Source organism: Saccoglossus kowalevskii, chromosome 4, assembly GCF_978046115.1.
Source record: "Saccoglossus kowalevskii chromosome 4, keSacKowa6.1, whole genome shotgun sequence".
NCBI classification, from domain to species: Eukaryota; Metazoa; Hemichordata; class Enteropneusta; family Harrimaniidae; genus Saccoglossus; species Saccoglossus kowalevskii.
Genome location: NC_140644.1, coordinates 24,516,388 through 24,529,244, shown reverse-complemented (window position 1 = coordinate 24,529,244; position 12,857 = coordinate 24,516,388). Strand labels below are relative to the sequence as shown.

General features: G+C 33.4%; 1 protein-coding gene across 1 annotated transcript; it reads left to right on the top strand.

Moving 5' to 3' along the window:
* The first annotated feature begins 117 nt into the window (after positions 1 to 117).
* Positions 118 to 11,178, top strand: LOC100368457 (DNA-directed RNA polymerase I subunit RPA49-like). The gene is made up of 11 exons (XM_006812396.3): positions 118 to 270; positions 2,555 to 2,676; positions 2,777 to 2,853; positions 4,176 to 4,311; positions 4,611 to 4,752; positions 5,389 to 5,484; positions 6,083 to 6,167; positions 6,909 to 7,051; positions 8,183 to 8,282; positions 10,180 to 10,302; positions 10,991 to 11,178. Exons 1-11 carry the CDS (start codon positions 210 to 212, stop codon positions 11,121 to 11,123), a joined length of 1,218 nt encoding a protein of 405 aa, XP_006812459.1. The 5' UTR covers positions 118 to 209; the 3' UTR covers positions 11,124 to 11,178.
* The last annotated feature ends 1,679 nt before the right edge of the window (positions 11,179 to 12,857 follow it).

Here is a 12,857-nt window from a genome sequence, read left to right as displayed (position 1 = left end):
ATATCGATATCAATATTCAACAACACGTGATCTACCACGTGATACATTTATTATTTATAAATCCTTACATGACCCGGAAATACATGGCCGGGCTCAGAGCACTACAGTGTTTCTTATCTGCGTGATGATTGGTCTACTTCTCGTGTTGCCATAACTTGCAACCAATCAATTAGCTTGTTGTTTGAATTTGTGATTGTAATGGTGGCAAAATGGCAGCTTCCATGGAATACATGCCTTCCGGAGATGAGCCACAAAAAGAAGCTGTTTTGGGTGAGATTTATGTCTTTTTCTATCACAAGTACTTAAGACACCAAATTCCTTTGATATGTCACCAGCTAGACAATCGATTTACATTCATGTCAAAATTAAACAACTGGGCATTGTTGTAATGTTGATAACAACATTGCTGTACAGCTAGCGTATTGCTTATCAGTTCATAACATTGCAAACAATATTTCACTATACAAGACCATGACAAGACGAAGCGGCGTCTTGGAAGAGGCGAAACATGCCAAATCGCTAGCGAAATACAGAAACTGACTGACAAAGACACAGATTGGATATTCGAGTGAAAGCAAGAAATTGTTTGCTGGAAACATGTAATCGGTCAAAGTAATAAAATGTTTAGTAGTCTGCACATAAAACTTAACACCGCGGGAAGTGGCGCTTGTTTTTATTGGTTATGTTTATTTCAGAAATATACAATGCTCCATGCTTAGAGCCGAAGAAGGCCAACGTTGATGGCGCTATAGAATTTCAAAGACTGTTTATTCAACTCGCATTAGACTTGCATACAGTCCCTCGTTTATTTTTTCAAGCAGAGTTACAACGAAAGTCCCTAACTTTCCAAATTGCGCCTTTCTGCCTGGATTACTTAACAAGAATTTTATCATTGTATCTCCACTGGTAGAGTACAGAATATTACGGAAAGTGTACTGAAATGTGTCTACATCAGAGGCAACAAGGTTCATATTGACGACATGAAAGCCGGAAAGTTCAATTATGTATTTGGCAGCCCCGAAAGTTTCCTTTTCCATAACCGGTCTATATTTCTGACTTGTATCTGGCGATACAACAGTTGTATTTTTATCGGCGAGTGATCGAGCTTGCCCACCATTCACAGCCATCTTGAAAGAATGTAAACTTATATATATTCATGCTCCACCCATCAAATCATACAATATGTAAATTACCCCAATGCGTGATGTCACTGAAACGCTCATTAATAATACTAGCAAGGGAAGTCTTGCAGGGGTCACAAATCCCTTGTCCATTCGGTGGTAACCGACTTTTGCGATAACTCAGTTTTCGCCGTTTTTACACTCTCATAACATATTTTTTTATAGAAAAAACAACAAAAAATAAACAAGAGACTGTATGCAAGTCTTCACCAGCATAAAAAGCAAACAGACTTGTTAAATCTAGTAACCAGTTTAGTGTGATAGGAAGCGTGTTCAGTATAACAACCATAACACACTGTCTGCAAGTCAAAACCAAAAATATGTGACTGCTGTGGTATACATGTATGATAAATGCCTTCAATTATTAATTGGACGTAAAATAATATTCATGAGATACAATTAGATCATAACCTCGTTAACAATATTAGCATATTTGGTACATAGTGTAACAAATCTTGGTACCAGAACACATATAGTCACGCTGAGGAATTTAAATGGTTACATAACAAATAGAAAAAATCATTTCAACTGAAAACAGATGAGAAAACAATAAAGGTTACACAATGGAATAGATTCTGTGCTGCAGGACCATTGTACTATAGACTTTTATGATCTTGCCTGTATTTAAATGCTTGGATATAGTCAAATCGAAACTGTAGCTAAAGATAAATATTCATACACTTTTTGGACAAAAATAGGAAAAGAGCACAAAGTGCTTATTTAAACAATTGTAACAAGTCAATAAGACAAAACATGACTGAGTAAAATTTGTTGTGCTTACATTCATACACAATTTTAACCCACCTTCCTAACAAGCTGACTGATTTTTAGCAATTTAATTTCAAAACAGGAGTCCTACATAAGGCCAAAAAAAAAAACTTATGTTGCCCTCAAGTCGTAAAATTGAAAAATTGGGTCGGTCGGTCAAACTTTTTTTTTTCCTTTTAAACTCATGAAAACTAAGGGTATCGTAAATAGCCGAGGTATATGGACTTCATAGTATTCGGAACATGTCAGAGAAATACAGATCAACCTGAGGTTCAAAGTCGCCACTTATCCTCCTGGGGATCAAACAACGGCCCAGGATCGTTAATTTTTAGAGGAAACACTTTTTTACTGCTTAAAATGGTGAGTTTTTAATATTTGGGTCATTTGAAAAAAAAAAAATATATATATGAGGGCAACAAAACAATTTTTTTTTTGACCTAATCAGCTCTATTAGAGGGCACACTGCGGGAGTTGTTTTCAAAAGAATACTCCCCACAACATAGTTAGGGAACTAATTGGGTACCTGTATTAGAAGTTACATAGGCCTAAAATTGAACATAATTTAGCTCATTATTAATAAAATGAAGGTTTCATTTCATCCACAGCCCATTTCACAAATGGAAGGTTAAATATTGATGAGGATGGTACATGTACAAAAGCTCCAAAATTTGGTTATTATTGCAATAAAAACTTTCATGACCCCAGGGACAAGAACAAGAGAATTCTGGTAAGTTGATTAAGTCATTTGTTGTATAATATATTTAGTTTACAGTTCCATTGTATCTTACTACCAAGCTTATATTGATATTGGTTATTTTTACTTTCAGGTTGGGGAAACTGATAAAATGGACTATGTAGGCTACAATTATGGCCTGAAAGCATCACAAAGCAACGCACTTTGCAAGTTAGTTGAACATTCTATCACTTTGTCAGCCATTGATGCAGTTACATACTTCCTTATTAGGAACAAGAAATTAATAAAGCTAGGTGTAAGGTATCACATATTGCCAAGAGCTAGGGGTACTTTCACAGTATCACATATTGCCATAAACTAGGGGTACTTTCACAGTATCACATATTGCCATGAGCTAGGGGTACTTTCACAGTATCACTTATTGCCATAAGCTAGGGGTACTTTCACAATATCACATATTGCCATGAGCTAGGGGTACTTTCACAGTATCACTTATTGCCATAAGCTAGGAATACTTTCACAATATCACATATTGCCATAAGCTAGGAATACTTTCACAATATCACATATTGCCATAAGCTAGGGGTACTTTCACAATATCACTTATTGCCATAAGCTAGGAATACTTTCACAATATCACATATTGCCATAAGCTAGGGGTACTTTCACAATATCACTTATTGCCATAAGCTAGGGGTACTTTCACAATATCACATATTGCCATAAGCTAGGGGTACTTTCACAATATCACATATTGCCATAAACTAGGGGTACTTTCACAATATCACATATTGCCATAAGCTAGGGGTACTCTCCCAGTATCACTTATTGCCATAAGCTAGAGGTACTTTCACAGTATCACATATTGCCATGAGCTAGGGGTACTTTCACAATATCACATATTGCCATAAGCTAGGGGTACTTTTACAATATCACATATTGCCATAAACTAGGGGTACTTTCACAATATCACATATTGCCATAAGCTAGGGGTACTCTCCCAGTATCACTTATTGCCATAAGCTAGAGGTACTTTCACAATATCACATATTGCCATAAGCTAGGGGTACTTTCACAATATCACATATTGCCATAAACTAGGGGTACTTTCACAATATCACATATTGCCATAAGCTAGGGGTACTTTCACAGTAGCACATAATGGCATAAGCTAGGGGTACTTTCACAGTATCATATATTGCCATAAGCTAGGGGTACTTTCACAGTATCATATATAACCATACACTTTAATTCCTGGGTAAGATTCCAACATTCACATTCTATGTGAGATTCAAGTCTTAATTTCAGATTCTGTCTCAGAATCAGTCTCCGGTTCAGGCAAGGATTCAGATTCAGTCTCAGATTGCAAAATTGCATTGACTTTTAGACTCAAGTGAAATGCTCACGACTATAAACCAACATTCTTTTTATAGTACTAGTAGTTTGTGTGCATGCTTATTATTTTATCATGAGAATATGTTTCCATATTCTGCTGGTGCTCTAGTTCTTACTATGTAGTACTCTTTCTACAGGTATATGGTGGGTGTGTTAGACAAAAAAACTGGAAAAATGAAAGTTTACGATGCTCAGTATTTTATTGTGAGGCCTAAACTTGACAACGAAGAAGATGATGTCGAAGAAAAACCTGAATTGAGTTTTATTGAAAAGGTGGGATGTATACATTAACCTATGTACATTTCAATATGAGAAATAATAACAATGATAAAAAAAACTTCTTCTATTTGTGTATAGTAACATTGAATAATACCAGAAGGCACTCCAAGAAGAAAAACCTTTCTGTCTCCATGGCAATCAGATCCATATCTCTCCCAGCATCTAATTGATTGGATCCTACACATTTCATGAAAATTTTCTATAACTTTTTGAGTTATCCCGCTTAAATAATGACAATCACACCAATTCTGATAAAAACAGAAGGTATACATGTTGAAATGTTTGCTTTGCAGAATGATATACTAACCAAAGCATTTGGCAGCTCAAAGAAGAAACGTGCAGTGGAATCCAGACTGAATAGTAAACTTGAAGTTGATGCTTTGGGACAATCTATGGAAACTGCTGTTCAGCAAGCGAAAGCACAGTCACAACAAAGTATTTTTTATATTTTTCTGTTTTTAAACTAATATTTTTTATTCAGAATTTGTTTGTGAATTTCAAACAATTTCATAGCAATGAAAATTTCAGCGTACATGTAGTTATTTAGGATGAATGTCACAGTCACTTTGGGTTCATTTAGCTGGGTATTACAGTGACTTTGTTTATTTAGTCTGGGTGTTACAGAGACTTTGTTTATTTAGGCTGGGTGTTACAGTGATTTCTCTGATCTTTAGTTGTCCCCATGCACTGCCTTCAATTTTTTCCAATTAAATCACCAGGAGCAAAATTTTTTGAGTTCTTTGCATTTTTAATTGTGCCACTTACACAGTATTCTTTAATAATTGGAATTCAAAAATATAGTATAATTATTCAATTAAGACTCAAATTCTATTGAGATGCATTATGCCACTCTGTATCAATTTTTATGCAACATGTTTTCATGTTATATTATTTTTTGAATATTTCATTCACCACTTAGACAGAGAATGATATCCTGTGAACTTGTGGGGGGTCCTCTGTTCTCTAGTGCCTTTTTGAATAAAATTGAAAATCATATATTCAAATATGAAAATCATATATTCAATTATTATACAAGCTGGCAACATTATTGCTTTCAAATTTGTTTAATAGTAACAAGAATTCCTGGTGACCAAGAAGCTGAAAGTGTTATACCGCCATTTGATGCGAAAGCTACAAAACCAGAAGATGTCTATAAACTACAGGATAGTATCCTTTCTATTTGTTAAAGGCAATTGTGATACAATCACTGGCTTCCAGTACATCACAAATTGTGCATCTTTTCAATGTGTTTTGCTTGAAGTTACTTATAAAAGATGGCGTCATTTTGCATTTTGTCAGATAACCGATCAGGTTCTCTATTCAACTAAATATACTGACTGTATATAGTAGAGTATCTTCATAAGTATCACACATCTATTGAAAAAAGGAATTTATTGTATGAACTTAGACACACCTCTGTCATTTACATAAGCGCATGATGTACTACAACTAATACTGTAACATTTGTATTGAAATTGTACAATGCAACAGAGGGGGTGTGGTTTCTATTAGAGCATTTACACATATTAAAAATGATACATTTCTGGGTCTTAATTGTTCAAGAAGAATGGGTGTGGCTTCTACTAGGGATTTGGCTTCTAATACAGACAATTCACAATAATAGAGCTAATATGGTGCAGATATGTTTCTCATTAGTTTATACAATTGAGTGATATTATTGCATTTTTTAACTATGTTGCAGTGTCAGTTGTAGGATATGTACTCATTGAAAAAAATAACAAGTTTTCCTTGATAAATAATTCAGTCATATCTGACACCCAGATGGAATCCTTGAAAGTGTTGGCTACCGAGCTGATTTCATCAACTGAAAACCAGAAGTCAGAATCCAAGTATGTCTCATTTTTATTGTCAGTATTTATGCTTTGACATCGATCAAATGTAAACTTTAATCATGGATTGCTTCTATGGTTAGATTTGTCTTATTTTTATTGACTATATCATTAAAACACCTTGAACTAATACATAACTATTTTTGACTTTGATGTTGTTATGTCGTTTTGAGGTTTTAAAGGGTGGTGGTTGTTGCACCATGCATGTGCGAGATATTGGTTCCATATGTACAAAAATATTCCCAGAAGTCATAATTTTAAGCACAAATCAACCCTAATACTAGTGCCTGCCATTAGGAAAACACATTGCATTGTTGGAAAATGAATGTTTTTATATCATGCACATGTGCAGCACAATGACCACTGCCATTTAATATATTCAACTTCAAACTGACACTCAAATAACTAAAATCCAGCAAATGATTTTTGTTAAAGGTTATGTTCAAATTAGTTTGTGGTGGCAATCTGGATATTTCAGTTTTTATCTCCCAATAGGAAGTTATGTCTATTTAGGGACAAACTTCGGAAGAAATTAAAGAAACGTACGGATTAGAGTGATTTGAAACAAATGATATGCACACTTCCATTACAACCTTACGATTGTCTCTATTTGAAATGTGCTTCTAATAGAGCAAATATGGTATATTGAGTAACTGCATAACATGATATTTGTGATATTTCTAAATATGGTATTATTGATATTCTGTATTATAAATATTTTATTTTTGATTTTCTCTGTAGACATCTCTTGTACATTTCACATCACCTTTATAACTGTTTACCAACCGATCAACTAAGAAAGGAAACCATGGCATGTCAATTACTCTATTTACATTATCTTGTTATTCTTTACCATACGAAGGCACGGTCTTTACAGAGGAAATGTACGTAAAGTTCATTTTATGGGATTTTTAAGTCAATATTTGATGTATTGCTAAATGTGGGCAGTCAAATTTGCTAAGGGACGACGTCCAAAGATTGATGTCGGATAAAAAACTTATTTGCTTTAGTTTGGGGGTGGGGGGTTTGAACTCAAAAAGTTTCCATCTGACAAAAACGATTTTATTTTTTAATGAAGTAAAAATAAATCTTGGTGTATTTGTAGTTTGTTTTTTTCTATCTAATCATAGACAAAAATAACAGAAAATGAAAAAAAACACATCCAAGACGAGAAAATGGTTTGGTCTGATTGTAAATATGTGCGTCAAATGAGGTCAATTTCACAGCATGGACCTAGAAAAGTAGTTTGCGCATGCGTATATTCCCCTTCATTATTACAACCAACTGCTATGCCATACTACTTTCCGATTATCAATTTGTATTTAATAATGAATGTAGTCTAGCTGACGCCATGATAAATATTTATCAATTAAGTTTCAGTGGGGGTGGGGTTGGTGGGAAAAAACTAAAGGAATTAAGTTTTTTATCTTACATTGAACTATTGATGTTGTCCCTAATGTATTCTCATAAAATTTCTTGTGATCGTTCCAATTGTATCAGTTTACTATATTAGAAATGAGTAACTCTTGAAATAGATCTCACAATCTGTTTTTTCATAAGTCTAGATGAAGTGTTTCCATTAGTTTTGCTTCTCGTCATTATATATGTCAGTTTGAAACTTGAGTCTCGCTCATTTTTTTTTTATTTTTACATACCGTACTCATAAAGACGGCCACACACAGTAGAATGGGGAAATGCCTGTTTTCTGTTTCTGAGGATATTTTTTGTTCAATCCATATCAACATTTAATCCATGTTAAACATACTTGTATCTTGTTGTTGTGATATTTTTTAGTTTTCCTGAGGACAAGAAGCAAAACCTTTTGTTTACTTGGTCCAAATGAATGCATGCCACATATTATTTTGATGTGTAAATATCCCATAAAAGTGTTTTGTGAAATGTACCGTATTAGAAGTGTATCTATAATAAAAGCACATGTAAGCCATTATTCACATCATCACATGAATTGACTTGATTATCATCTTTATAATTTATAGCATATTTTTATTTTTAAGCCATATTTCCAGATGAAACACCGGCCTTTATCGCCTCATCTTTATTGGAAATATTTACGTGTGAAGCAATTTCTCCTGATAGTGAGCACAAAACCATCAGGTAATAATCACATAATAGAAGGCTTTAGTCATGTGGAGGGAGGGAGGGAGGGTTAGTGAGGTAAGGAATTATTAGATATGGGCATGCAACTAGTGTGATGCAATGAACATCCCATTTGAAGTCACGTACATTTTTAGATGAACACAAAACCACTTTACAAACGCATATTTCAGTATTCAGTGATTAGTCAAATATAAGTTTGATTGACATGGGAATGGAAACTTTATTGCAAATCACCAGTGTTGTAAAAAATAATATTCTTGCATATAGTAACTCTCTCAAACTGAATTGATTTAATATGATAATAGCCATTTAATATTCATTTCACTGTGTTATGACACCTTCTTGTTCTTTCATTGATTTGACTATTTTCGTCAGTATATTTTTTCATTAGTGGATATTTTCTACAATAAAATGTCCATTTTTCTTGGCGGCAACAAAGACTAACGTTTGAATAAATTCTGAATGTAGTAGCTGTGACTATTTTCGTCAGTATATTTTTTCATTAGTGGATATTTTCTACAATAAAATGTCCATTTTTCTTGGCGGCAACAAAGACTAACGTTTGAATAAATTCTGAATGTAGTAGCTGTGACTATTTTCGTCAGTATATTTTTTCATTAGTGGATATTTTCTACAATAAAATGTCCATTTTTCTTGGCGGCAACAAAGACTAACGTTTGAATAAATTCTGAATGTAGTAGCTGTGACTATTTTCGTCAGTATATTTTTTCATTAGTGGATATTTTCTACAATAAAATGTCCATTTTTCTTGGCGGCAACAAAGACTAACGTTTGAATAAATTCTGAATGTAGTAGCTGTGACTATTTTCGTCAGTATATTTTTTCATTAGTGGATATTTTCTACAATAAAATGTCCATTTTTCTTGGCGGCAACAAAGACTAACGTTTGAATAAATTCTGAATGTAGTAGCTGTGACTATTTTCGTCAGTATATTTTTTCATTAGTGGATATTTTCTACAATAAAATGTCCATTTTTCTTGGCGGCAACAAAGACTAACGTTTGAATAAATTCTGAATGTAGTAGCTGTGACTATTTTCGTCAGTATATTTTTTCATTAGTGGATATTTTCTACAATAAAATGTCCATTTTTCTTGGCGGCAACAAAGACTAACGTTTGAATAAATTCTGAATGTAGTAGCTGTGACTATTTTCGTCAGTATATTTTTTCATTAGTGGATATTTTCTACAATAAAATGTCCATTTTTCTTGGCGGCAACAAAGACTAACGTTTGAATAAATTCTGAATGTAGTAGCTGTGACTATTTTCGTCAGTATATTTTTTCATTAGTGGATATTTTCTACAATAAAATGTCCATTTTTCTTGGCGGCAACAAAGACTAACGTTTGAATAAATTCTGAATGTAGTAGCTGTGACTATTTTCGTCAGTATATTTTTTCATTAGTGGATATTTTCTACAATAAAATGTCCATTTTTCTTGGCGGCAACAAAGACTAATGTTTGAATAAATTCTGAATGTAGTAGCTGTGACTATTTTCGTCAGTATATTTTTTCATTAGTGGATATTTTCTACAATAAAATGTCCATTTTTCTTGGCGGCAACAAAGACTAACGTTTGAATAAATTCTGAATGTAGTAGCTGTGACTATTTTCGTCAGTATATTTTTTCATTAGTGGATATTTTCTACAATAAAATGTCCATTTTTCTTGGCGGCAACAAAGACTAACGTTTGAATAAATTCTGAATGTAGTAGCTGTGACTATTTTCGTCAGTATATTTTTTCATTAGTGGATATTTTCTACAATAAAATGTCCATTTTTCTTGGCGGCAACAAAGACTAATGTTTGAATAAATTCTGAATGTAGTAGCTGTGAATTTGGTGAATATGTTCATTATTTGTTTTATCTGTAGGTACATGTCAGCTAGATTAAAAGACAGATTGTTATCCTATATACTAGTCCTATGTCTACACATTGATAGATTTAATATGAATCTAGATCTTTTACAGAAAGACTTGAAGATTCCTAAAAAAAAGTAAGTACCAGTATGTTATATTTGCAGTTGATATTAGAGTAATAAGAGTTAGCCTGTGCTATGAAGCATGTATGCACAGGTAGTCTGACCAATTTCTGTTATCAGATGTGATTGTTTTTTCAATTAGATAATTAAAAATGTATAATGACTACATCACTGATACCCTCATGTGACCTCATTAATATGCATAAATATGATTTCAAGCAAACTCTTGGAGATATGGACAGCATTTGAGTGGACCATATTCTTGTTATATTTGTACACCGCCCAAGTGATTTTTTGAAGTAATAAGAAATAGGCCAAATTAAGTGTTACTGTTCTCAATTACACACTGCAAAATGAAAGTTTCAGTGTTATTCAGTTCAGTTCAGTTATTGTTGAGAAGGTGGATTTAAAGTTAAGTGTCAAATAGGTAACATTGTACAGACCATAGCCGTGTTGTCGTTACTTACCTACACCCGGCTTTGCATGTACCAGTAGTACAAGTTTATATCAGCGACTGTCCTCAAATCAAATTTACTTTTGCTCTTTTTAATCACCAAAATAACAAACTTTTTTCTCATTTTAAGTATTCATTTTTTTAAACTGATTTGGTGAGCAGCTTCCCTCTCCAATTATCCAACCCACGAAAGGAAACACACAAAGTGCAACTATACTGTGTCTAATTTCATTTTACATCACATTGCAGACTGCTGGTTTACGTGAACAGTCTTGGATGTAAAGTGGCTAGAGCAAGAACACCACAAGATCCACAGCGAGTGACACTACCAATCCCACTCACCTTTCCTGAAAAAGCTAGACAAAGAAAAAGAAAAAAATAACTTTTTTTTCTCTCAAAATTTATGAATAAAATATTTTTTAAATCTTGCTAAAGTATGAATGCATGTTTATTACTACTGTATATATTTATGTTATTATTAGGTTATTCACAAAATACTGTAAAATCTGTATTAGAAACAGCAGCTTCTATTAAAATGGTACAGTGCAACAGATGGGATGCACTTCTATTAGAGCATCTACACATATGAGAAATGATGAATTTTTGGTTCTAAATTATTCAAAAATAATGGGCGCGACTTTTATTAGAGATGTGGCTTATAATACAGATTTTACGGTGATGCTCAAAGATGTAAATTCTAGTATTTTGTGTATAACCTTATTATAATGCATTTTGTTGACTATAACAAAATAAAAACAGAGCAGAGCAGTATAATGTTGTGTTTGTACAGCTTCACTCTCCCACACTGCTTGTAGTCTGCTGTTCCAATGTACTGGGACGTGATGGTCAGGATTACCTACACTCAGAATGTTATCATGCTGATTTATATATAGGAATTGCAGTGGTTATCCATGAAGTATCCTTAACACTGGTAGTTCTGGTAGTTACCACATGTTATAATATTCATAATGTGACTGCACAAATACAAGGCCTACTTAATGGTCCGATAGAATAAGAAACAAGTGCTCAGAATTTGTGTCAGTTGAACGTACGCGTATGGCAAGCTCTATTGTGCAAATTTCACCTGTCACTGACAGCACCTGGTGGCGAACTAGTTCTTAAAACAATATATTAGCCATCCTTCTCTACCAGTGTCTTTAAAAATTGTGTACAATAATAAGGTTATTACTATTACCACAATTTAGGTTCTTGTACATCGCACACTTCAGCATATATGCTCTGTGATTTCAATATGGGTCAAGGGTCAAATAGAGTACAATCACCTTAGTACTGGTGTTACATAAATTATGATTGTACTGTTCAGTGCCATAAGTTACACAGCTAGGAGTATAATCATGAGATTCATGCATGAAATGAACATGGGTTGTTGTTTTTGTAATTTGATTATATCAAACTGTGCTCATAACTGAACATTAAAAGATCATTGTCTGTAAAGATGTATGATTAATCACAACTGTCTAGTTTATGCCTAAAATGAAAAAAAAAATTGTTTCTTGTCAGCACATGGACACCAAAAAGAAATTCTGTGTGTGGTGTGTGTTAAAAATTTATTCAAAATTTAAGATTAGCCTTTCAAACTTGAAACCTGGCAACTAATATTTAAAAGGAAAGAGTTCCTTTATTTACCCTCTAGATAAATATAGGTGTCGTTAAGATGGGTATATAAAATTAACTTATTCAGCTTGTATGCTGATCAAGAAAATAATCTATGTACACTGTAACCTCAGTATAATGAACACCGTTATAATGAACTTCCTGATATAATGAACACATAGCGTGTCTCCCGCTCACAACAAACCCAATGTATTATGTACTTCATTATAGTGAACATTTCACTATAACAAACTAATTGTATGTCCCCCAAAGAGTTCGTTATAGCGAGGCTACAGTGTATATATTTATCATGGCCGGATCACCTAAGTGCAAAGTTTCATTGAAATCTGGTTTTTGAGATACAAGTCTCATCTAAACATCTCAAAGTTGGTTTATTATTATGGTGATTAGGATGCACAGATTTCAACCAAAAAACTTATTTTTTTCCCCAGAGCACCTATGTAACAAGATTCATTAAAACCTGTCGAGTGTTTCTTGAGAA

Bases quoted from the DNA above. Each gene is read 5' to 3' on its own strand.
- LOC100368457 (XM_006812396.3), top strand. From the start codon at position 210: ATGGCAGCTTCCATGGAATACATGCCTTCCGGAGATGAGCCACAAAAA. The intron at 5,485-6,082 runs GTATCCTTTCTA...TAAATAATTCAG, and splicing joins TGTCTATAAACTACAGGATA to TCATATCTGACACCCAGATG. The intron at 8,283-10,179 runs GTAATAATCACA...TTTTATCTGTAG, and splicing joins AGTGAGCACAAAACCATCAG to GTACATGTCAGCTAGATTAA.